The sequence below is a fragment of the Microtus oregoni genome, unplaced genomic scaffold, assembly GCF_018167655.1.
Source record: "Microtus oregoni isolate MIOR12 unplaced genomic scaffold, Mior012 000025F_ref0000491, whole genome shotgun sequence".
NCBI classification, from domain to species: domain Eukaryota; kingdom Metazoa; phylum Chordata; class Mammalia; order Rodentia; family Cricetidae; genus Microtus; species Microtus oregoni.
Genome location: NW_024543084.1, coordinates 25,513,248 through 25,539,667, shown reverse-complemented (window position 1 = coordinate 25,539,667; position 26,420 = coordinate 25,513,248). Strand labels below are relative to the sequence as shown.

At 49.6% G+C, this 26,420-nt stretch overlaps 1 protein-coding gene across 17 annotated transcripts in view; it reads left to right on the top strand.

Moving 5' to 3' along the window:
* Nucleotides 1-26,420, top strand: part of Myo9b (myosin IXB) — an 88,138-nt gene that overhangs the window by 24,981 nt on the left and 36,737 nt on the right. For all 17 annotated transcript variants that reach the window (XM_041674148.1, XM_041674143.1, XM_041674138.1 and 14 more), the window contains 5 exons: nucleotides 14,857-14,951; nucleotides 23,066-23,128; nucleotides 24,185-24,284; nucleotides 24,513-24,613; nucleotides 25,229-25,358. In XM_041674148.1, the coding sequence (XP_041530082.1) occupies nucleotides 14,857-14,951; nucleotides 23,066-23,128; nucleotides 24,185-24,284; nucleotides 24,513-24,613; nucleotides 25,229-25,358 (489 nt within the window). The remainder of the gene's footprint in view (nucleotides 1-14,856; nucleotides 14,952-23,065; nucleotides 23,129-24,184; nucleotides 24,285-24,512; nucleotides 24,614-25,228; nucleotides 25,359-26,420) is intronic.

Below are 26,420 nucleotides of genomic sequence, written 5' to 3'. Positions count from 1 at the left end.
TTGGCCAGGTTTTCTTTTTGAAAATTTTAACTTAGCTTATTTATTTACTTATTATTTTGAGACAGGGTTTCATTGTGGCCCTGGCTGTCCTGGAACTCTCTATGTAGACCAGGCTAGTCTTGAACTCACAGAGATCCACCTGCCTCTGCCGCTCAGGTGCTGGGATTAAAGGCGTGCACCACCACACCCAGCCTAATTTTTAATTATGTGCGTTGGGTGAGGTGTGTACTTGTGATCAAAAGCTTTTTTTCTTTGTATTATGTTTGTTTTGAGACAGGTACCCATGTAGCTCAGGCTGACTTTAAACTTACTATGTAGCCAGGGATGACCATGGACTCCTGATCGTCTGTTTCCACCTCCCAAGTATTCATATGACAGGCATGTACCACACCACACCTGATTCCTTTCTTTTCTTTCTATGTTACCAAAGCTGGTTCCAACTTGTTCATCCTCCTGCCTCAGTTTTTGAATACTATATGAAAGGCACTGACTAACAAAAAAGAACCTTGTGTTAGCTGTATCTGTGAGGCCCCTGTTCCCTGGTCACAGCTGCCAGGGGTCAGGCCTTGGTACATCAATCCAACTCATGTGACTCTCCAACCTCACTCATTCCTGTTCTCTGAGGGTTCCAGGCTGCAAAGGCCAAAGATTCATGCAGCTTGCAGAGCCAGGGACTTTTTCTTGACTCCCCAAAAGAAGAAGTTGGGTTGCTTTGAGGTTAGGGTGTCTCTGGGCCTTCTTGTCCCCCTCAGGCCTGGGTGCAGCCTCAGTGCAGTGTTGACCAAAAAACAGGAAGATGCCTATGGAAGACAAGAGCCTGTCAGTCAGTGTCCCTGCATGCCCCAGTGAGAGCTGCCATTTCAAAGGATGTGGGGACTGCAGGACTGGAGCATTCTCCAGTAGGCAAGGAACAGGGCCCCCACACTGTCTCCCTTCAGATAGGAGACACTTTTGTGGGCTGTGGTCTGCCTTAGCTAAAAGGACATTAAGCCATCCAGGGACTTGTAAGCCTGGTGGACTGTCACTCTTGTGGGCACAGCAATCCTGATAGCCTTGAGTTCAGCTGAGTAGCCTGGAATGCTGGTTATGGGGTTCACCCTAAAACATGCCCAGGACATTGGGCAGGCTCACTCCAGGGAAGCAGGGCACAGCCTGGCCGGTCCTGGTGTATTTCCAGATACTTCTGTGTGAGCCAGAATGGGTTCTGATTCTGAAAGCAGAAATGAAACATGGACCCACATTCGGGGGCTATTTCCCCAGGGGCCCTAGCTTCACTGAGTCACAGGCTCTGCTGGATCAGGAGAGGAGAGGGAGGGAGACAGAACCCAACTGTAGTCACCACAGGCACCTGCATTCCAGAACAGAGAAGGGTCCTGAAGCTGCTGCCTCCTGCTCAAGGCCAGGCTCTGTATCCTGACTCTGCAAACCAAACTCCGTCCCTACCCTGCTGGTCACCAGGGCCACGGCACTATGATTACTGGACCTTCGCCCGTAGGCCATGGCTTTCATGGGGTATGGTGGCTTGACTCTGCCTAACCACATGGCTTCACTGATGTAAGGAACCTGAGAATTCAGACAAAGGTATCTAGCCTGGCTGATACAGATTCTGGAATTGGGAGTGCCTAACCCTTGTGGTTGGGGTGTTTAAGAGGCTTGATATTGACAGATAAAAAGTGTGTAGATATACTGGGTATGGTGGTCTGTCACTTAGCTTTTGGAGTCTGAGGCAGGAGGAATTTGAGGCCAGCCTGAACTTCATTATGAAACCCTGTCTCTGTCAGTCAACCAAGAGTATGGCTCAGCAGCTGTTGATCTGAGGGGAGCCTCTAAAATACCCCATTTTGGAGATTTGTCCCCAAGTACCCATGTTGGTGACATCACTGGGGCTGTGCATTGAGGAGTCTAGGGGTCTTGGTCTCTTCTCTGGCTTCAGGCTTGGCTTGATTGCTTGCTGTTATGTGTGCTCATGCTGCAGTGTGATCCAGGCCAGAGGGCCCTGGCCAGCCGTGAGCCAGCACTGGCTCACTTTGCAAAGTCAGCCTGCCTCCACATTTCAGCACAGTGACACAGGGGCTGTCACAAGGCTTGTCCTGACTTGCTCTCTACTGCTGTGGTGGCCATTGTGACCCAAAGCAATGCAAGTAGTAAAGGACATGTTCTAGCTTAAAGATTATAGCCTGCCACTGAGGAAAATCAAGGCAGAAGCTTGAAGCAGAAAGCACAGAGAAATGTTGCTCACTGGTTACCCCAGGCTCACAGGCTGCTGCCTGCCTTCCTTTCTTTTCTGATATAGGGCCTCTCCTCATAGCCTAGAACTGTAAGAGTGCTGGGATTATAGGCATATGCCATCACATCCAGTACTCAACTGCCTTTTTCCTACAGCTCAGGTCAGCTTACTCAGGGATGGTACCACCCACAGTGGACTGTGCCCTTCTTCATCAATGCTTCACAGGCCAATCTGATGGAGGCAGTTCCATGATTGGTGTCCCTTCTCCCTGGGTGTGTCATGTTGACAGAATCAACTATTTTACAACCATCTGGTATAGTCACTGTGTTGTACAGTCTAGTCCCAGAACATGCCATCCCCCACCCTGTCCATATCAGTTGTCGCTGTCACTCCTCTTGTATGTACTTCCTGTCTCTGGCTTTGCCTGATATGGTTCATGTGAATTCAGCAGGTGTCTGGTGACCATTGGTTTGGCTTCTGTCAACTCAAAAGCATGATTCCAGGATACATCTGTGTTACAATGTGTGTTGGTATGTGAGAGTTTTGGTCCTTTTTCATGACTGAGTAATACTCCACCCTGCAGTGAGGACCCCCCCCCCCCCACCTTGATCCTCTGCTTGCTAGCTCTGTTCACATTTCATTCCTTAGCATGGCTGACTGCAGTTAGACTTCCCAGCTATTTGGATCTCTGCTCTTCAGGGTCCCCACAGAGCAGTGCTGTAGGATCACTGTTTGCCCACATGAAGCAGATCTGCTCTAGCAGCCTCCTGAGAGTGGCTTAAGGGCTGAAGCGCCCAAGGATCCTGGGGCAGTAGAAAAAGGAGGCCAGTGCACCACAGGACATTTGTCCACAGCCTACCAAGAGACCAGCAGTCAAGGGTAACCTGCCTTGGGGAGCTGCGGGTGGCAAGAAGCAGGCAGGACCATTGGCTCAAGCTTCCTGAGCAGAGGCATCAGAGCTAGGCATGACTCAGGAGCAGGACCAGTGACTGAGGGACTAATCTTGGTGGAGTCAGACAGTGGTCTCAGATGGCTGCAGGAACCGTTTGGTAGGCCTTGGTCAAGACAGAACAGAGTGCTTGAGGTTCAAGGACCATGACTCACCTTAGACAGTGAGGCTTCCTAGGCTTGTGGGCTGGCAAGATGATTCAATGAGTTCTGGAGCTTGCTGCCAAGCTCCAGAACCTGAGTTCAGGCCCTGCATGGTGGAAGGAGAAACTGACTCCTGAAAGATGTCCTCTGACCTCCACATGTGTGTACACAAACATACACAATCACAAAATAAATAGAAATATTTCAAAGTTTGAACAAAGATGGGTGTTGTGGGTATCTGAGAGGAAAACGGATCAGGATGTTGCTGATCAGGGAGGCCTGATGTGTTTGGGGCTGTGCTGGGGAGTTAGATTGTAACAGGGAGGTGACAGGGTCATTGCAGACCCATGGGGCAGGCAGGATTGCTTCCTCAGGAGACCCTTGCCACCCCACTCTGTACCTGTCTGGGTTCCCAGAGGTCTCATTGTGGCCATCAGGATCACCATGGAGAAGGGAGACCATAGTGTGCGTCGTGTTTGGGGGTGGGTGTCTTACATAGAAGCAGAAAGGAACCGTGTGACTGGAATCTGAAGTCCTTGAGGGATGGATGGAGGAACAACCAGATACATACAGACCCATGGCAGGAAGCAGTGTAGGGGACCCCTGGGTTGCAGTTTCTGAAGGAGCCAGACAAGCAGGTCACACATGCATCAGGGTACAGAAAGCCCCACAAAGGTCACATTTATTCAAATTCAGTCCCCTCCCTGCTGTTCATGTTTGGGGTTCAGGCCCCTGTCCACCATGTGTCCAGATGTCAGTCAGGCTCCTCTGGGAGCCACTGAGCTTAGAGCTGCTGGCAGGGGTGTCTAGGTGTCGTGGAGCCTCCAGTCTGAGTGCTTTCAGGGTATTGTGTTTGTGGTGCATCGAGCCTCATGTCTTCTGCACCTCTGTGGATGTGACCGAGCCCTGCAGGCACGTCACCATCCACCTGCCGCCAGAATGTTCTCTGTTGCTGAGGAGGAGTCCTGGGTGTGGGATTTGGAGCTGGGTCTCTAGACTGACTTGGAAAGAGGGCTTGAAGATCAATAGCAGGAATTCCCCAGAAAAGGGGGGTCAGTAGGCTTCCTGCACCTCTCCCCACCCCATTTCCATCAGCTTTACTGTCATTCCACACGGTCTCATGTAGCCCAGGCTGCCCTCATATTTGCAATATAGTTGAGGATCCTCCTGATCCCCTGCCTCCATCCCCTGAGAGCCAGGATAACAGGTGTGTGCCACAGGCCTGGTTTATGTGGCTTTGGGAATGGAAGCCCATGTAAGTGCTATGTACGCAGTGTGCTCACTGAGCTGTAAGTACCCTACCAACTAAGCTCCAGGCAGTCAGCCAGCCGAGCCGTATCTGCAGCCCAGTGCAGGTTTTCTACAGACAATGACATTCATCCCCTTCTAAAGGGTTTTGATTTCTTGGGCTTCAGTTTTTCATGGTTAACTGCAGTTTGAAAATACTGAGTAGAAAAATCCAGAAATAAGCAGTTTCAGGTTTCACCGTTGATGGCTTAGTGAATATGCAGGATCATCTCAGCTGAATGTCTGGTTTGGCACCACCCATGCTTATGGGCGTCCACTGGGAGTCTGGGATGCATGGTTTTAATTATCAACTTGACACAGTCTGGATCAGCTGTGAAGATGGTGTTTGATGAGGGATTGTCTGGATCAGGTGGGAACTGTCTGACTTGATTGTGCCGTTGAGGTGGGAAGACACCACGCTCGGCAGCAGCATCCCTTAGGCTTGGGACCTAGACTGTTGGAGTGAGGAGAGCAAGCTGAGCACAGAGCACTGCCTTTCCTGAGTGGGTGCTGGGCTCGGGTCCTCATGCTTGCATGACTGTCACTTTACCTTAGGGCTGACTACCAAGCCCCACTTCCTTATGAATTGCCCATCACTGTGTTTCCCGCAGCCTCCTAGAAACGCTCACTCTTGCCTTCATTCTGTCTGCCAAGGACCTGGGGACGACCAGGTCCAAAGACTGCACAAAGCCCAGGAGTCCCTTTCCCTCTTCGGCACCCCTGCACTTCCTTCCTGCACTGCCTTAACACAAGTGGAACATAACATGAGCTTGTGGGCACCTGGGATTGTGGCCAATATCTGTAGTTTCTGATGTGCCTCCTGGGAACTCTTAGAAGTGCAAGTCACACAACCAGGGCTGGGAAACTAGGGAAACTAGGGAAACTAGAATGAGGCAGAGGCTCTTGCTTGGCCACAGCTGGGGAGGAGGTGGTCACTGGGACATTGAGTTCCTGGCTCTGGTGCCTTCACCCGACAGCTGAGGCAAACCAGCAGGCTGCCTGCACCCAGCCCACCTCAAGGACATTGGAAGCTGGAGAACGGTGGAGACTTACAAGAGCCAGTGCATCTGCAGGAGGAGGGAGAGGGCAGACCAGCAGTTAGCCCGCAGGAAGGGTGTTGGGTGGATGAGGAGACACTGTTCCAACAGGTATGTGTCCTGGGACCATTCCTGGAAAGGTATTTGCGAGCTGCAGGCAGAGTCAGGGTGGCCCTGAGCATCCCTTGCCAGGGGACAGCTGTGTACTTTGAGTTTGCCCTGTGCCATGCAGCCTCCCAGCTTCTCCCCTGCATAGCCAATGAGGGAAGGGCCTTTGCTCCTTCAAAGCTATTTCAGACCTGGGGGAGGTTACATTTTTGGGAAGACCACATCTAAGAGTATAGTGAAATTATGGGGTATAGTTTAAGCGCACAAAAAAGGTCTCCTTGAGCTGGATATAGTAGGACACGCCTGTCATCCCAGTGCCTAAGAATTTGAGGAAAGTTTGGCACCATCCCCAAAACAGAGTAGCAAATGTCTCAGAAGAAATGCACAGGGCCTGTGTGAGTACTGTGGGGGACCAGTGTGTGCTGTCTTGTCGGGGAAGGACTCCCATGGATATGCAGACCAGAGTGCACGGTGCTGTAACATCAAAGGCCAACGTGCTATTCCACCATTGTGGACAGATCCCAAAAGATACACACTAACCTCTCCCACTACCAGAACTCCTGAAGCCACTAGACCAGCATTGACCCTGTGGCCCCAAATCTCCTGGAGTCTATATGACCAGGTAAAGAGAAGCAGGTTGCAGCCCACAGGTAAGTAGTCCAGCTCAAGAAGCTGATGCAGGAGGATCATGATGTCCAGGTCAGCTTCAGCCACGTGGCCAGGTTTGAGACCAGCCTGGGCTATGTGGGATCATTAGAAACATGAGGAGTCAAGCTGGGCATGGTACCTCGTGCTTTTAATCCCAGCACTCGGGAGGCAGAGGTAGGTGGATCTCTGTGAGTTTGAGGCCAGTCTGGTCTTTATATAGAGTCCCAGGACAGCCAGAGCTGTTACACAGAGAAACCCTGTCTTGAAAAACCAAGAGAGAGTGAGAGAGACTTGTGGAGTGGAAGGTAGGGCACACATTGTTGTCGCAGACAGCACATTTCAGTTTTGGGGTGGTACCTTAGCAGTTCCAGGGTCCGCTGGAGTGATGACAGCTAAGCACTTGGTTTGTCTGCTCAGCATTTGCAGGGAAGGGCAATCCATGTAGCAGAGTCCAGGCTGCTGGGGCTAGATAGTGAGAGCCTGTCTGCTCCTCTAGTCTGATCCAGACAGCAGGTTCCAGGCTATGCAGTGATCACAGGGAACAGTATCCCTCCCCACCTCCCCATCTTGGTGGCAGTGCTCTTTTGAGGGACCTTTGGCCCTGCCCTTCATCTCCAAGATAGCTGTTGCTGAAGCCTCTAAAAGCTGCCCAGTTTGGGTCCTTGTGATACACCTTCATACAGGTTACCTCAAGGCTCCAGTGGCATCAGGAGTTTCCCAGTCAGGTTCCCAAGGATCCTGTACCCATATGCCTTGAAGTTGACTTGGTTGAACTACCTCTCTCTGCTGCCCTCAGTTTCCCCAGTTTCTGGGAGTACAGCCAGCACTTGCTTCTTGGCAGTGCAGGTTGAGAGCAATGATCTCTTCTGTTCCTGAAGCAGGGGAGCAAGGACTAGGGTGTCAGGTGTCAGGACTGGAGCAGTGCAGTTGATGGCCAGTATTGGTAGTGTCCTGAGGTAACAGATGTCATTCAGGAGAGGGTGCATATCTGTCATCCCTACCTCAACAAATGAAAATACTCTGGGGGGCTTGAAATAATTAGGCCCAGCAAGATGGTTCATTGGGTAAAGGTGATTGCTGCTGAACTTGAGGACCTAAGTTTAATCCCTGGGACCCACATACTGTAAAGAGAGAATTGACTCCTGCAACTTGTCTTCTGCCCTGTAATTGCAGTGTGCCTCCCCCAATAAGTAAATTAAGAACTTAAATTGCTATTACACACCCTATAGAGACAGGTAGGTCGCAACAGCACAACTTTTTAAAAGACAGAAAAAGAAAAAACACTTATAAAATATGTGCTTTTTTTTTTTTTTTTTTTTTTGAGGCAGGTCTCACTATGTAGCCCTAATTGACTTAGAACTCCCGCTGTCGACCAGGCTGACCTTAGACTCAGATCTACTTGCCTTTGCCTCCCAGGTGCTGGGGCTGAAGGTGTGCACCGCTATCTTCTTGGTTTTGCTGCTGTGATGAAGCACCATGACTGAAGCAATTTCAGGAGAAAAAGATTTGTTTTACTTAGAATTGCACATCAGAGTCCATCACTGAAGGAAGTTGAGGCAGGGACCTGGAGGCAGGGGCTGGTGCAGAGGCCATGGAGGATGCTGCTTACTGGCTTGCTCCACGTGGCTTACTCAGCCTGCTTTATTTTTATTTATTTATTTTTGGTTTTTTGAGATAGAGTTTCTCTGTGTAACAGCTCTAGCTGTCCTGGAACTAGCTCTTGTAGACCAAACTGGCCTTGAACTCACAGAGATTTGCCTGCCTCTGCTGGAATTAAAGGCGTGTGCCACCCCTGCCCGGCTCAGCTGTTTTATTATAGGACCCAGAACCACCAGCCCAGGATGGGTACTGCCTACAGTGATCTGGGCTATCCCACTTAAATCATCAGTCAAGGACACACCCCACAGGCTTGCCTATAGGCCAGTCTGATGCAGGCATTTTCTCAGTCCAGGTTCTCTCTTTCCAGATGACTAGCTGTGTCAAGTTGACGTAACACTCATCAGGACAAGCACTGTGCTTCTGTTCTGTTTGTTTAATGGTGTCACATTAAACAAATGTAGCTGTAAACCCATAATTCCCCTGACTCAGCCTCCCAAGTGCTAGGCTCACAGGCCTTTGCCACCACACCTGACTCTACGTGTGATGCATAATAAACCCTTTAGCTTGTAGACAAAGCTGCTTGGAGTGGCTTGCATCTGTTGTCAAGCACCTGAGGAAGCCGAGGTTGGATCATTTGAGCACTTGAACCCAGGAGTTTGGAGACAAGCCTGGGCTGCAGTGTTTAGACTCTCAATGACCCCTTGAGGGGCTTGTTTTTAGAAATTCCAGGTTTTCTTTGCTTTATAATTTTCCTTGTTTTTGAGTGAAGCCAAGGCTGGCCTCTAACATAGTATGTAATTGAGAATGATCTTGAACTTCTTATCCTCCTGCCACCATCTTCCAAGTGCTGAGAGAGATGACAGGCATGTCCCACTACAGGTTTATGTGGTTGAGGACTAGAACCCAGGGCCTTCACATGTCAGATGAGCCCTAAGCCCCACCCTATATATAGCCTAGTGCTAGAGACCACGGGCTCTCCAAGGTAATGGTGGAGGCCACCGATGTGGCTAAGGCATTGGTATGGTGATTCATGACAGGAGATGGCTCAAGCAGGCAAAGTGACTGAAGAGACCTGGGCTCCCATCTCAAGTTGTTGTGGGGCTCCTTTGTCACAGACAGAGCAGCCAGTCATGGCCCTCGGTTGGGAACAGGAGGGGCTTAGCTGTAAGGACACCATGGAGACAGTCGGCAGGCACATTGTGGTTATGGGGCTGGTATATAGCCTAGTTGGTAAGATAGCTGTCAGCAGGCGTGAGGGCCTGGGTCAATCCCCAACACCCTCATCAGGATCTGGGTTTCAGTCTAGCCCCCAGGGCTCCTGGCCAATGAGAAAACCTGTTACAAAAAACAAGGTGGACAAAGCCTGAGGAATGCCCCCTGTGCCTGTCCTCTGTCTATGAAGTCATTACAAAAGCAAACATCGGAGTGGGCTGGGGACATCATTGTCTGTAAAAAAGAGAAAACGCCTTGAGAAGCCTTGGTCTCTGCAGGAGAAGACAGCCTCAAAGATGTGATACAAGCCTGCACAGCTGGAGCCAGGCTGGTGCATCTGCTTCCCCTCTTGTAGTCTCAGGAGCCACTTAACTGAGGAGAACCCTAGATGTCCTTTTGTGACATAGACAGGGTCATTTTTTAGTGACTCAGCAGCTAGTGCAGACCTGCCATTCTGCTGCTCCATGAGGCAGAGAGGGAGAATTGTGGGCTAGCCAGAGCTATATAGCAAGTTCAAGGCCAGCCTGGGCTACATGGTAAACTCCTGTAACAGTAGTTATTTGTACCACTGCTGGTGTGTGTGTGTGTGTGTAAGAGAGAGAGAGAGAGAGAGAGAGAGAGAGAGAGAGAGTGTGTGTGTGTGTGTCTGTGGATGAGTCAGGGCTACCTCAAGAGGTGTGGTCTTCACCTTCCATCTTGCTGAGACACGGTCTCTGGTCTCTGTTTTCTGCTGCCTGGAAACTCTACTCAGACTGCCACACTCTGCATCCAGCTTTATGTTAGTTCTTTATTTTACGGTTTAACCTCAGCTCCTCACACTTGGGTGGCAAACACTTTACCCACTCACCGCTGAGCCATCTCTCCAGCCATACTTGAGGTTTTCTACTATTGTGTTCTTGGATAGGAATTGGTCCGTGTTGGAGGGATTCATCATGGCCTTCAGAGTCCTTGCTGCGTTTTCCACTTCATCTGTGGCTGACACTTGGTGGCTCCCATGGTCAGGGGCACTGAGGGTGGGGGGGCTTTGTGCCCCACAGTCACCTAGCCTAACCACATCCCTGACAGCTGTAGTGGTCATGTGGCCTTGGGGCCAGCAGCCTTCCTGAGCCTGTGCTGAGGCCTAAGGCCGGAAGAGACCAGAAGGGCCTCTGAGTGGAAGTGGGGTATGAAGCAGGCCCTTGAGAGCCTCCACTTCCTCCTTCATGGAGCAAGAAACTAAGAGGTTTGGGTGATGCTCCTTTTCCTGTCCCTGCATCTGCTGCTCACCTCTGCTGCCATGGCCTTGGTTGTCCTTCACTGGCCAGGTTCTCTCTGTGACTACAGTAACCTGACCTCTGTCCTTCACAACAGCTGTCAAAGCAAGGGGGAACCGGGTCTGACAGCACTCCCCTGTGACCCCAGCGTTCAGGGCTTGGCAGGGTTTCTTCTGAATGCAGGAGTTCAGTGTCAGGTTGGGCAGAATAGAGCAAAGGACCCATCCCAGAAAGCCATAAGGGGCAGGGGCACAGGCCACAGAGCGTTTGTCAGAGCCGCAGAGTCCTGGGTTCTGCCCCCAGCTCTGTGTCATTCTGGGTAGGCTTCACCTGTCATTTTAGCACTTGGGAGGCTGAGGCAGGAGGATTCATGCTTACTCAGGACTTGGGGCCAGCCTGGACTGCATGAGACCCTATCTCATCAAAGACAAAGGACAAAAGACATTTAAAGTCTCCCACTCGTCTCACACATCCCAGCTGCATCTGCATAGAATACCTAGGAACTGTGGGCCTGCAGCCAGAAGTTCACTCACGGCCACAGAAGACACCTAGGGGAGACACTAGAACTTTCTAAGCAAAAACCTAGTTGCTAGTCAGGGGACAACGAAGTTTTTCGGGTGGTACTACTTCACCCATCCCCCAGCGTGGCCCCTTCCGTCTCCTTAGAGGAAGCCCTCCCATGAGCACCTCCTAGCATGAGCACCTCCTACGTGCTTCAGGGGTCTGAGGTTGACAAGAGGGGTGAGTGCATCCTGCTGCACATGCGCCTTCACCTGGGCTGTTTCCTTTTGTTGTAGTTTTGTTTGATGAAACAGGGTCTTGACTTCATAGCCCAGCTACCTGAACTCACAGTCCTCCTCCCTCAGCTTCCCAGGTGCCAGAATATGACAGACAGGCAGGTAGCACCGTCCATAACAACCATGGAAATGCACTACTCAGTCTCTGGTGTCTGGAGACACAGCTGCCACTTGGACCTAGTGGCCGGCCACCAGTCAAGATTTAAGGGGGGAGCTGGAGAGTGTCACGGACTGGGGGACACAGCCTGTGAGTATTGTGGTGAGGTGAGGCAAGGGTCCAGAGTATGTGCTTTGGGTTTTTCTTTTTGAGATAGGGTGTCATGTAATGTAGATTGGCCTTGAACTCACTAGAAAATGTGCTTTTAAAAATCTGAGTCTGGATCAGTATGGCGCATATACTTTTAATCCCAGCACTTGGGAGGCAGAGGCAGGCAGATCTCGAGTTCCAAGCCAGCTTGGACTACATAGTAAGACCCAAAAAATAAGGGGACAAGGTCGAGCTGGAGAGATGGTTGGGCAGTCAGAGTACTGGCTGCCCCTGGAGAGGATCCATATTGATTCCCAGCACCCACTTGGTGGCTTACATCCGTCTGTAACTCCACTTTGACCTCTGTGTGCTAGACACACATATGGTGCACAGATAAACATTCAGGCAAATGGGCAAACACATAAAATAAATAAATCTAAATTTTTTTGTTTGTTTAAATCTCAGACTGATAACTCATAACTATAATCCCAGCTGAGGTAGCTAATCAGAAATTTCAAGCCAGTCTGGGCTACACAGTGAGACTTAGACTCTTTAAATAAAGTATGTACCATTGAATAAGTCTGCATGTTACAGCATGTATATGAAGGTCAGAGGACAACTTGAGTCAGTTCCCTCATTCACCTTGTTTGAGGCACGGGGTCCTGCTTTGCTTGCTTCTGGGCAGTTTCCCTGTGTCCACCACCCCTGTGGTTCTGCTGCTTTCGCACTCTTCCCAGCCGCCACTGTGTGCCCTCAACACCCTGTCTGCCCTGTCTTCCTCTGGACCTGGACCCGAAGGGGCATCAGTAGATCTAATCAGGATCTATTTTTAGCAGTGCACAAACTAATATTAACAATGTGTCTTTTATGTTAGAAAGAATGAAAACCATGTTTCTGTGAAAGCTGAGCCCTTGCCCTGGCACCTTACCTGGGCCTGTGGATTCAGTAGCATTAGCAGAGTGTCCACCCCTGGGCTGGCTCATCCCTCCAGGCCACCCATAGCCCAGTGTTGTAATAGGAGCGGCGGGGCTGCGTCCCCGGCACCCCGGCTGCCTGGCTAGCTTATGCCCCATCAACCCATCTCTAATAAATTGTGTAGCACCGGTCTTACCAGGAAAGATTCAGCATGTCTGACCTGGCGGCTTGCTTCATCGCGTGCATCTGTCTCAGAGAGTCTCAGAGAGTGCATCTGTCTCAGAGAGTCTGCCCGGGGAGAGGGGAGCATGGTGTCTCTGAGCTCACTTCCTCTTCCTCCCAGCATTCTGTTCTGTTTATTCCACCCACCTATGTTCTAACCTATCAGGGCAAGCAGTTTCTTTATTTAATTAACCAATGACCTTCCTCCATCAGCCCAGTGCCATCCCCTTCAGCCTCTGGGCCAACTCTGCTTTGAGCCACGCAGCATGCCTGTAGCTGGCGTTTCCTCCTCTATATATCATAGTGTCAACTGGATATTTTTAGCTGGGCTTTGAAAAGTCGCTGCGTACTCAGACACATACCAGACACATGAGGTCACCAGGCACAGACAAAACCCTGGCCTGCAGGGTCATCTGTAATCACAGAACCAGAAAGCAGCCCCCCTTCACCCTGTGGCATTGCTGGCTGGCTGTCCCCAGATTTGGGCCTGACCATCATGTTTAGAGGTCTACATGGAAAGTTGTCTGCAGTGCCTTAAAAGTGAGCCCTGCCTCTAAGGGATGTGGAAGCAATTTTGGGAACTCATCTGTAGCAACTGCTTAACTCTAGGTTGAGGTACCATGGCAACTTCTCTGAGAAATGGGCTGTCCCAAGTGCAGACACCCCAGCCCCGTGGAGAACAAGATGGGTGCGTCCATTCCATGCACCCTTTAACGTGGGCTTATGTCTTTTTTTTTTTTCTTTCTTTCTTCTAAATAATAAGGATCTCTTTGTAACCCAGACTTGCCTAGAATTCATGGAAATCCTCCTGGCTCTGTTTGCTGAGTCTGGGATCAGAGGCTGACTGGGAGTGGGGGAGAAGAGGCTGGTCCTCCACCTGTATCCAAGGTTTTACTACATGCTTGGTAATTCCTGGTTGTTTACTCTTCCTCTAGTCCTGAGGAGCCTGACTTTTGGGGGCCTGCATGTAGTCACCAGCACTAGCTCAGTTGAAGTGTCACAGCTGTAGAAGAACACCTGGTTCTCCATCCCAGAACAACACCTGGCCCTCCACTGCCCCAGAAGAACACATGGTCCTCCACCATCAGGCTTCTTGGTGGAATTTCCCTTTGGGCTACCACACAGAGGCCACCTGTTGCTGTTTGTCTTAATCCTCTATCACTGTAGTCCAGTGCCGTAGATGGCGTCATTTGTTGGTTGGCTGGTTGGTTTTTCTGCGTAGCCCTAGCTGTCCTGGAACTCTTTCTGTAGACCAGGCTAGCCTCAAACTCAGAGACCCACCTGTCTCTGCCTCCTGAGTGCTGGGATTAAAGGTGTGTGCCACCACACCCAGCTAAAGCTTTGTAATTGTTAAAGAAGGAGGGTTACAAGTTGGGCACAGGAGTGCAAGTATATCATTCTATCATTTGGGATGCTGAGGCAGGAGGATGGTTGCTAGCTCCAGGCTACAGAGTGAGACCTATCTCAAGACATAAACAAACAGGCTCTGAAGACACAGCTCAGAGGGTAGATAGACTTGCTTGCTGTGCAAGTATGGGGGCCAGAGTTTGAATCCCCGCCTCCCACGTGAGAAGCTGGGTGTGGCTTTGCACTTCTGAGACCTCAACTTCTGCATGAGGCAGACTGAGCACATGGGGACGTGCTTCAGAGACACACCTGAGACTTGCTTTTTAAATTTTTTGTTGTTATTGTTGGTCTGGAGAGGTGACTCAGCAGTTAAGAGCACTGGCTGCTTTTGCAGAGAACCTGGGTTCAATTCCCAGCACCCACATGGTGACTTAAGCATCTGATACTCAAGTTTCAGGGGATCTAATGCTCTCTTCTTGCCTCCATAGTCACCAGACACACACAGGTGCACAGTACAAGTAATACCCCTCCCACAAACACACAAACTATAGTAACAAGCTCTTAAATTAAAAAAAAAAGTTTATTACATTTATATGTGTGTCTGTGTCTGTGTGTGCGTGTATGGAGATCAGAGGACATCTTGCAGGATTTGGTTCTCTCCCTCCACCATGTATGTCCCAGGGATCAACCTCAGGTTGTCAGACTTGGCAGCAAGTGCTCTTAGCCACTGAACCATCTTTTCCTGCCCTATGCACTGGTACGTTGTGTACGTTGTGTACGTTGTACACACAAGGCATTCTGGGACCAGGGTGGAGCCGTGGAGACTCCAGGCCAGGGTCTGAAGTGTTGTCTTTGCTGCCCACAGGCTTTTGGGAATGCCAAGACAGCCCACAACAACAACTCCAGCCGCTTTGGGAAGTTCATCCAAGTTAACTACCTGGAGAGTGGTATCGTGCGGGGGTAAGTCGCTCTGTCTGTGTGCCCCTCAAGCTAAGGCTGGAACTCAGAGCCCCCGTGAGCTTAGCCAGTGCTCTGCCCCTGAAGTGTACCCCTATCTGCGAATGTGGTGTTGAGGGTTTCGGGTCTATGCAGTAAGGATCTTCCCTGACCCTTTAGTCAGAACCGACCAGACTGCATAGCCTGCTGGCCTTTGTAAGGTTTCTACTCTGTAAGGTATTGGGGTGTCACAGGCAAAGTAAGGTGTGGACCCCAGTATCAACCAAATGTGAGGCCCTTACCCAGAAAGAGACAGGGAAGTACGTGAAGGGTGTGCAGTGACTGCACAGAGGCCGTCAGACAGATCCATTGGCTGAGGGATCCATGTCTGGGTGGCTGGATTTGTGCATGTATTTTGTGTATAGGCAAATGGCAACTTGGGTACTTGAGTGATTCCTGGGTGGGAGGGTTGGTATATGAATTGGGTAGATGGGTAGGTTGTAGATTTATGGGTAGATTGATAGATTTTGTGTGAGGGAAGTGTTACATGGGGAGGGGGCCCCTGTTTGTTCCGGCCACCCAGCTAGCTTACACCCAAAATAACCACACAGAAACGGTATTAATTAAAACACTGCTTGGCCATTAGCTCTAACTTCTTATTGGCTAACTCTTACATATTAGTTTAATCTGTGTATCACATGTGGCAGTGTCTTACCAGAGATTCTTTTTTTTTTTTTTTTTTTTTTTTTTTAGTTTTTCGAGACAGGGTTTCTCTGTGGCTTTGGAGCCTGTCCTGGAACTGGCTCTGTAGACCAGGCTGGTCTCGAACTCACAGAGATCTGCCTGCCTCTGCCTCCCAAGTGCTGGAATTAAAGGCATGCGTCACCATCGCCCAGCTTCTTACCAGAGATTCTAACCAGCGTCCATGTCAGGCAGAGGATCCATGGCTTCTCTGACCCTGCCCTTCTTCCTCCCAGCATTCAGTTCTGTCTTCTCTGCCTACCTAAGTTCAGTCCTATCAATTAGGCCAAGGCAGTTTCTTTATTCATTAACCAGTGAAAGCAACACCACAAACAGAAGGAACTCCTACACCATTTCCCCTTTTCTGTTTAAACAAAAAGGAAGGCTTTAACTTTAATATAGTAAAATTACATGTAACAAAACAGTTATCAAGCAAGAATTACAGTTACAATATTTATATCTACTTTATCTTTTATCATAACTAAGGAAAACTATAACTATCTATCTTCAACTCCATCAAAGACTCCAGAAGGCTATAATATTACCTAAGTAAACAGGAAGTGCATTATAAACAACTTCCAAAACTCTAGAATTGACAGAGACATCTTGCTGCCTGGACATTTACCCAAAGTTCTTCTGTACCATTGGGGCATCCGTCTTTAGTCTACAGGCCCATAGTATTCAGCAGATTTTTCCATGAAGTTGGAAATTTCAAAGACAGGTCAGTCACTTTCTTCTGTGTCCTGCAGAATGTCTGGCAGACTCTTTCATGAAGCAGGAACCCCAAAGGACCATCTCACCTTTAGGCAAGTCATCTCTTGGGTACTGCATGTCCAGTGAATCAGTCCAGGCAAGAGCAGTTTCTTGCCCAAATGGCTAAGTAGCCTTTTCGATGCCCATCTTCCTCTGGAAGTAGCTTGGTGCTGCCAGGAGCACAATAGTCTCACTGTTATGAAAAGTTCTAAATTTTTAAAACATTTAGATGCCATATTCTGAAGGTCTCTGAAAGATTTGAAGAATCCCTATTCATCTGAAATACTTCTCTGTACGTCTAGAAAATCTAGCTAACATGACTACAAACTTGACTATTATAGAGGATTATCTATTAACCTATATTTCTTAATTACACATTACATTTTTTAAATGAACTACACAATCACAACACCTCAATCAAGAGCAGAAATATACATATAACAAGATTGACCTTAAATTTATATCAATAAACCAAGATCCATACCAATGTAAATTATTCATATCTACATCAGGGAAGTGAGTTGATTTATGGGTGGGCAGGTATACTGAAGACTCTCAAGTATGTCAGTGGGTAGACTTGGGCTGGATGATCATCTGTGAGTGGGTAGATTCAAGGGTGCGTGGATGGGAAGATATGGATATGTGCACAGATGGATTCCTGAGTGGGTAGATAGATTTTAGGTGGGTATGTTGGTGGGTGGCTTGGCTCATGGAGTGGTTAATGGGTTTGGGGTGGTTGAAAATAGGTGGCTGAATAGAGTGACGGGTTGATGAGTAGGTGGGTGGGAGGGTATGTAGCTCAGGGCTGGGTGTATCTAGGGTGGACAGAGGTGAGTAAACAGACATACCTGTGGAGCAGTGGTTACAAGGGTAGATGGAGCAGCAGATCATTGGCAGGTGGATATGAGGATGTTAGGTAGGGGTGGGTAGAGGTGACATTCTGATGGGCCTGCAGCCTAGTCACTCACAGGCTTGTGCTATGTGGCAGCAGATGCACCTTGAAGCTCTGCAGCACAGTGAGGTTTGCCGCAGTCCCAGAAGTCCACTGATAGTTCACATTGGGTGTGGAAGGGAGGATCTGAGCCTCTGACAGCCTTCTACCCCTACATGGGCAGGGGGCAGGCTCTGCTGGGGTGCAAGTTAAGAGGCTTTTGGTGAAGGTCAAGCCAGCTCTGGGCCCTTGACTGCACATTCTTTGCTTGACTTTAGCCCCGATGTACCCGCCTAGGGTTCAGCTGGACCCTGAGTTCTGCCACCTGAGCTGGGTGCCCTTGCCCTGATGCTCAGATGTCCAGCTGCCACACAGTCTCTCTCACAGCATCTGGACCATGGGCTAAGCACATCTTTCTAATGACTCCTTTGGGCTTTGGGGCATTATTAGGGTAAATCTGGCCTCTGGAAGCCAACACCGCAGTACGGTGACAGTTGATCTGGTAACCAGGGTGTCTGTTGAGTAGCTAACAGGAGGATAGCATATACAAGAGTAGTCAGGACCCTGAAAGGCCATTGAGGGTGGCATGGGTTTCATAGTGCTGTTAAAATGCCACACAACTTTAGACTTACAAATCATTTACTTTGGAACTTTCCATTTTCTTACTTTCTAACCTTGGGTAGATAGAAACTACTAACGCAGGACATGAGCGGATAAGTAAGTACCTGGTTAGGTCACATGCACAGGTCTGTCAAGTGTACTGACTGGCCTAGTACACTAGCCCAGCTGCCCCTCCCTTCCGTGGGCTCCCAGCAAGCTGCCCTGTTCAAGTGTTAGTCTTGGGTTCAAGAAAGGAATTTCATGTTGGCCAGTATCCATGTTCTGGTCTAGCTTCCTGGCCTCGGAGATGCCATAGACTCGTGCTAAACAGGCTGCCACCCAGGGCTGCCTTTGCCTGCTGTGTCTGGTCATATTTCTGTCACTGTTTCTTCACAAAACCAAGGAAAGGTCAGGGCTGGTCTGAGCCCAAGTTCCTCATTCTTGAGGCTTCAGTTTCCTGTGAGTGCAGATTGGCCCAGAGGAGGCCTCTCCTCTCACAGGACCCCCTTACTCACCTCAGACCTTTAAAACCAAAAATTAGGCTAGGTGTGGTGCCTTTAATCCCATCACTCAGGAGGCAGAGGCAGGTGGATCTCTGAGTTTGAGGCCAGCCTGGTCTACAGAGTGATTTCCAGGACAGCCAGGGCTACACAGAGAAACCCTGTTTCAAAAACAACCAACCAAGCAAACAAACAAACAAATTAGAGGCTGGCTGCTCCTGCAAGGACCCAAGTTCAACTCTGAGTGCCCAAATGGGGCTCACAGCTGACTGTAACTCCAGTCCCAGGGGATCTGACACCCTCTTCTGGCCTCCATGGGTACTGCACTCAACCTGGTGCCCAGACACACATGCAAACAAAATACTTATATACATAAAATTAAATTCAGTGCCAAAAGGGGGGGTCATTTTGGGGTCAGGTAAAAACCTGGCACAAGGGGATCTCCCCGGAATCTAAGATTCCTAGCAACAGCAGATATGTAGCCTGAACTAACCTATTTCTGTGGCCAGATTGTACCTAGCCTCTTGTGGGATTCCTAACAGTAGGAACAGGAGCTGGCCCTGACTCTCTTACTGACTTTTGGGACCCTATTCCTCATACTGGGTTGCCTTGCTCAGCCTTAATACATGGGGTGTGCCTAGTCTTACTGCAGCTTGACATGGTGTGTTTTGTTCGTACTCATGGGAGACCTGCCCTTTCCTAAACAGAATGGAGGAGGAGTGAATTGGGGGGTGAGAACAGAAGGGCAATGTGGGGAGAGATGAGGAGGAGAGGAGGGAGATGAAACTGCGGCTGGAGTGTAAGATAAATAAATTTATTTTTTAAAAAAATTAAATTCAGAATTTGAAAAGATGGAGGTGTAGTCAGGAATGGAACTCCTGCCTACAATCTAAAAAAGAAATCACCAAAGACTGGGGGAAGAAGTTGGCCAGCCATTTTCCAGCAATGCTAGCCTGATTCCACAGAGCTTGCCTGTCCACCACAGGATGCAAGGAGAGTCTGACTCTAGAAACATGAACTTAGTACAGGGGCTGAGTGGCTGAGGGAAGAGAAGGAAGTGTTTGTGACTCAGTCCTCGGGACAGAAGCAGGGGTGTTGGGAGTCCCAGACCAGCCTGGACCCTATAGCAGGATTATGCCTGTAAAAACAACAAGAAGAAGCCGGGCGGTGGTGGCACACGCCTTTAATCCCAGCACTCGGGAGGCAGAGGTAGGTGGATCTCTGTGAGTTTGAGGCCAGCCTGGTCTACAAGAGCTAGTTCCAGGACAGGCTCTAAAGCTACAGAGAGACCCTATCTCGAAAAACAAAAAACAAAACAAAAAAAAAACCAAGAAAAAGGTTTTCTCTTATTTAGCTTATTTATTCAAAATTATTTTAGAGTTTGTTTTGTGGTTGTTTTGCCTGCATATCTGTGGTGTGTGTGTGTGTGTGTGTGTGTGTGTGTGTGTGTTGCCCACAAATACCAGAAGAGGGCACTGGATCTCCAGAAACTGGACTTAACATATGGCTGTGAGCTGCCATTATGGAAATGGAGCCCAGATTCTCTGGAACAGCAGAACTGAGCCATCTCTCCAGCCCCTTTTTTGTTTAAAGAAATTATGAGTCCAGGCAGTACCTTAGGTGTCCACCCTGTGCTCTTGAGTCTCCTGCAGGCCCAATGGCACTGTCCTACAGAGGGCTGACCTCCGCCTGGTCTACATAGTAAGTTCCAGGGTAGCTGGGACTACACAGTGAGACCCTGTCTCATAACAGCAGAAAATAAATAAAATTAAAAGATAGACTCAGATGGAAAGATCTACAAACCCTCACAGGTCGGGACCTCAGTTCCTTGTCTGTCGTTAGGACCTGTAGCACCTGCCCTGGAGTGGGAGGGTTGCCTAAGAATGCCTGAGATAATGCCCGGAACACCATAGCCCCCACCAGACCACCAGAAATGTGTACTGCCCTCCTATAGCCCAAGGATCCAGAATTCAAAACTTAAATCCAAGATGTTCCAGATTCTCAGGTTCAGCAAGCACCATAGCTGAAAGATGCCACGCCTCTACTTCCAGGGACAGGCCTACTCAAAACTAGAAGTAGGCATAAAGGACCCAAGAGCTCCTGGGGAGATGGCCAAGGGGCTGAAATTCTGTGTGGTGTAAGCACTAGATTTTGAATCCCCAGAACCATCATGAAAGCTGGGTGTGTGGGTGTGGCAGCCACCTGTCATCCTAGCACTCAGGACGCAGAGAGGAGGGATCCCCAGAGCAAACTAGCCAACTAGACTGGCCACATGGATGAGCTTACTGCTCAGCAAGAGACCCTGTGAATCTCAGGTTGTATAACTGTGTGGAGGATCTACATGTGATAAACATAATTGCATGTGTACACTGGATTTCGTCACATACATACAGATACTCTAGTCCCTGGCTCAGCAGTGAAGAGCACCCGTTGCTCCTCAGCATACACCCACATGACAGCACACAAACATATATATATAGATACACATATGTCGGATTCAAAATGAAAATGAAATAGTAACATGAATAAAATGAAAAATTCAGAGTAGATGTGTTCCCTGTTGTTTGGAGATGAAGGGGACTCAAGCCTGGGCTTCAAGAGTACTGCAGTCTCTGTTGCTCCCTGCACCTCATGGGTGACCCAAACTGAACTGGGAGGAAATAGTAGCTCCAGAAAACCAGATTGTATGGACACAGTCAGGGACCTGTGAGGGTCAGAGTCAGAGGCCTCTGCTGTAGCGGTGGTGATGTGACAGGCAGGAACAGGTTTCCGTGGGAAAAGCACTGACTACACAAGCCCAACAACAAGAAGCCATGTGAGAAGCCAGGTGTAGCGCACATCTGCCATCCCTGCACTCCTACCAGGAGAGATGGAATTCAGCAAGCACAGAATCGGCCAGAAGCTGGGTTTAGATGGCCTGGAGTGTGCAGTAGCATAACAGGAGAGACTCCAGTTAGCCAAGAGTCAATCTGAGAGAAAAGCCTTGATTGACAGGTAGTCTGGACCAGACTGGCCCTGGGGGGATTGCCACTTTTTGTGAGAGTATTTCTGTCACAGCAGTTTAAGACAGATGTTCTGCCTCAGCAAGGATTCCCAGACACCGTCCATTGACACACATCCTCATACATGCCGTAGTTCACATGTGTTCTCACGTTGAACGGACATAACTTATAAAGTGAGGAGATGGAGTGCAGCTCAGCCATAGAGCGCTTGCCAGTGAGTGCAAGAAATGCCTTGTGCTTTCGTACGTTAGCATACATGGCTAAATAATAGGGTCAACAACCCAGGAAAAATAGGAAAAGACTTCAATATAAGCGCAGGGTCATCTTGGGCAGTGGTGGCGCACACCTTTAATCCCAGTACTCAGGAGGCAGAGGCAGGCGGGTCTCTGGGTTCAAGGCCAGCCTGTACCCAGATTGTACCTTAAAAATGAGCTGTCTGCCGGGCGGTGGTGGCGCAAGCCTTTAATCCCAGCACTTGGGAGGCAGAGGCAGGCGGATCTCTGTGAGTTCGAGACCAGCCTGGTCTACAAGAGCTAGTTCCAGGACAGGCTCCAAAACCACTGAGAAACCCTGTCTCGAAAAAAAAAAAAAAGAGCTGTCTGTCATCTGCCTTGAAAATCGTCTTTGAGCTTACACAGAAGTTCCAGGTCAGGGTATGCCCAAGCAGATGCCTGAAGCTCATCTAACAGCATTCTGCTGTTGAGGGGAGGTTTCCTTCTCCTCACCTCTGCGGGGCTAGCCTGGGTCCCTTCACCTACCCAGGTCCTGTCAGGTTTCCTTGGACTATGCTCAGCCCTCTCTGCCTGGGAACACATCGGTCAGCTGATTCCTGATTTCTGAGTTTGACGTCAGAACACAGGTGATCTTCGGGGCATTTGCAGCAGGTGGCACCATGGTGCCACATGCTAGGCCAGAGCAGAGATATGGCTTAGGGATGTGGCTACACCTAGCGAGCTTGAGGCTCTGGGTTTCCCTTCAGCACTACAGAGACCCTGTGTATGGTGCACGTTACCCCAGCATGCAGAAAGGATGACTTAGGAGAGCAGCAGTTCAAGGCCAACCTCAACCACACAGTGAGGTCTGTCTCAAACAGTAGAAGAGGACAGTGGGCCTTAGCTCTGTAGACAGTATATGGAGTGGCCCAAGGGTCCACCCAACACTCTGTATGCCAGGCCATGGTGGCATGGTCCTGTCAGTCATGCCAACACTCAGGAGATGCAGGGAGGGGATCAGGAGCAGATAGGTGTTCCCTAGGCACAAGTTAGAGGCCAGCCTTGGCTATAGGAGAACCTGAGTGAGATGAAAGGAAAAAGAACAACCATACAACATCCAAGTAAAGATTTTGACTTAGACATAGATAATGGCCCTAGAGTCTCCAGTGAGGGACTGGGGGTGTGGCGCAAGGGTGGAGCCCCTGCCTAGGATCCCCCAGTGAATGGCTGAGGGTGGGGCTTAGTGGTATGGTGGTTGCCTTAAATTTATGGTTTTTGGTTCCATCCTCAACTCTAGCCAAGGCAAAAAAAAAAAAAGAAGAAGAAGAAGAAGAAGAAGAAGAAGAAGAAGAAGAAGAAATATTAATACTAAATTCTCCCCTTTTTTCTTTTATGACAGAGCTGTTGTGGAGAAATACCTGCTTGAAAAGTCTCGCCTGGTATCCCGGGAGAAGGATGAGAGGTGGGGCGTGATTTCTTTCTCTTTTTTATGTATATGGGTGTTTTGCGTATGTGTTTGTAAGTGCACTGTGTGTGCCTGGAGCCCAGGGAGATCAGAAGAGGGAGAAGTTAGTTAGCCAGCACCTGGGTGCTAGGAACTACCTGTCCTTCACAAGAGCAGCCACCTCTCCAGCCCCCGGGGTGTGGGGTGTTGCTGAATACAGCCTTGCTTAATCTTTGCCCTCACGGAGGTAAAGTAAGTGTTGTGTTGCCCACATACCTGCCACCATGGCCTCCAGCCTTGTGCCCCTTACTGCCCACACTGAAATGTGTTTGAGTAACACCACAGTGCTGGCACAGCTACGTATTACGTGAGCCAGCACTGAGACTCTGAGGCAGGAGGATTTTGGGGTCCAGACCAGGCGGGACTTCATGGAGAGCCCACCTCAGAATAACAAACCTGCTTAAGAAGCGGGTGGGACGCGCATTCCCTGCTCTTGTGACACTTGGGGAGTTCCCTCTTTTTTTTCTTTTTTTTTTGCTTTTTCGAGACAGGGTTTCTCTGTAGCTCTTGGTTCCTGTCCTGGAACTAGCTCTTGTAGACCAGGCTGGTCTCGAACTCACAGAGATCCGCCTGCCTCTGCTTCCCAAGTGCTGGGATTAAAGGCGTGCGCCACCACCGCCCGGCCCTCTTTTTTTTCTAACAGCACTTAAAATTTTTATTTATATATTAAGTCGGGGTCTTGGAACTCACTCTGTAGACCAGGCTGGCCTCAAAGACACTGCCTCCTGAGTGCTGTGGTTAAAGGCATGCACTACCACACCAGCTGAGATTTTATTTATTTTTTAACTTTATATTTGTTTATTTCAGTGTGCATGTGTGTGTGTGTGCATGTACATGTGTGGTAAAAGGACACCTGGAGACTCAGTTCCCTCTCCCTACCAAGCATGTTCTGGGGATTGAACTTGGGTCCCCTGGCTTAGCAGCAGGTGCCCTGACCAGCTGAGCCATCCCACCCACCCTTTACTGTGCTGTGGACCTGGCCGCGTACTGACTCCCCTTGCTGGTCACCCACAGGAATTACCATGTGTTTTATTATCTGCTGCTGGGTGTTAGCGAGGAGGAGCGCCAGGAATTCCGGCTGAAGCAGCCTCAAGACTATTTCTACCTCAACCAGGTAAACAGCTCCAGCCACGGCGCCACCTCTGCCCCAAGACTGTCTGCCACAGGGAGGTCAGGCCACCTCCCTGGCCCTGCTGGGTCACCAGCCCAGCCTTGAGCACACACACACAAAGGCTGCCATTCATTCGTAGCCCTGGCCCTCCTTCTGTCCAGCCTGGATTGCCCTGCTCACTGCCCTCCAGGCCGGAAGTGCCTGAGTGCCCACGCCTTTGTTTTTTTTCAGCATAACTTGAATATTGAAGATGGAGAAGACCTCAAACATGACTTTGAAAGGCTCCAGCAGGCCATGGAGATGGTGGGCTTCCTACCTGCTACCAAGAAGCAGTAAGTGGACTGCTGAGCCTCCAGCTCTGACCTGCTCCCTATAGAAAGTAGGAGGTATTCCACACAGAGTACAGGAGAGGGCTGCAGCCAAGATCTAGGAGGCAGTAGTCTAAACCAGTTGAAACTGGGCATGATGGTGTGCACCTGCCATCCCCACACTGGAGAGACTGAGAGAGGAGGGTTGCATGTTCAAGGGCAGCTTTTGCTGCATAGTGAGACCTTAAATTAAAAAAGCAAAACAACAATCATTCCCCGCAGTAAGGTTAAAAGTTCAAGGCCGGCCTGGTCTCCATAAACAAGACACTGTCTGTTAGCAAAAACAAACAAGCAAAAAAGTTATACTAAGTTTGCATAGTGGTGTATATCTGCTCCCTCAGTGCTTGGGAAGGCGTCAGGTGAGGGTAGCCTGGGCTACATAGCTTGAACCCATCTCTAAAACGAGCAGGACTGGAGCTGGAGCGCAGTTGGTAGCAGGTGTGAGGTCTATCTGGCAGCAGCACTCTGGAGTGGGGATGGGGGTGTGAAGTGGAGAGCACCCCTGGCCTGGCTGCATGAGACACTGCTACAGAGACAAGCAAGTGACACAGGCCACAGTAACCTCTCTCTCTGTCCCAGGATCTTTTCTGTCCTCTCAGCTATCCTGTACCTGGGCAATGTCACCTACAAAAAGAGAGCAACAGGCCGGGATGAAGGCCTGGAGGTTGGGCCCCCTGAGGTGTTGGATACCCTCTCCGAGCTCCTGAAGGTACTTCCTGTCTCCACCATCCTTGCACTTGCTTCCTGGCCACAGCCTCCATGGTCTCCTTCATTCACGGGCACATATCCACACACACAGGTCAATGTAAACAAGTGAGACCATGGTTTCCTGGGCTGCTGCTCTTGCTCTGTGTGGCAGAGGCTTGTCTAGTTTCCCTAAACCCTGTCGCATTCCAATCACACATAAAGCTGATGTGCTAGCATGCCCTTGTCGTCCCAGCACTTGGGAGGTAAAGGTAGGGAGATAAGCAGTTTAGGGCTAAACATACTCAGAAGTTGAGATCACTAGGTGTGAATCCCAGCACCTTCATGACCGTCTGTACCTCCAGTCCCAGGAGATCTGACAGCCTCTTCTGTCAGACACACTTTCGTTGGTTTTAAAAAAAAAAAAAAAATTATTATGTATACAATGTTCTGTCTGTGTGTGTGCCTGCAGGCCAGAAGAGGGCACCAGACCTCACTACAGATGGTTGTGAGCCACCATGTGGTTGCTGGGAATTGAACTCAGGACCTTTGGGAGAGCAGGCAATGCTCTTAACGGCTGAGCCATCTCTCCAGCCCCGGCTTTCGTTGTTTTTAAGACAGGTTTTCTCTTCGTAGTTTCAGCTGTCCTGGACTTGCTCTGTAGACCAGGCGGGCCTTGAACATAATTTTTTTTTTGACAATTAAATTTAAGACATATAGTTTGGGGCTAGGCATGGTACCATAGGCCTGTTGTCCTGGTCACTCGGAGATTGAGACAGGAGTCTCTATATTTGAGACCTGCCTGAGAACCTCAGTAAGACCCCCCTCCCCAACTCAAGAAAGTGTTATGATGGGGGCTGGAGATGGGGCCCATGATGGCTGCTTCCCTCACACACATGGAATCCCAGGCCCCTCTCTCAATACCAAACACGCCAAGCCCACATGTGCAGACACAGCTAGTGATGGTTTGAAGTGGGAAGTCCAGCTTTCCTGCAGGTGTAGTCTCTGCTGGGAAGATTTCTGGGAGCACTACTGGCACCTAGTGGCTGAAGGTGGAGATGCCCCTGGAACCTGCAGTGAAGAGCTT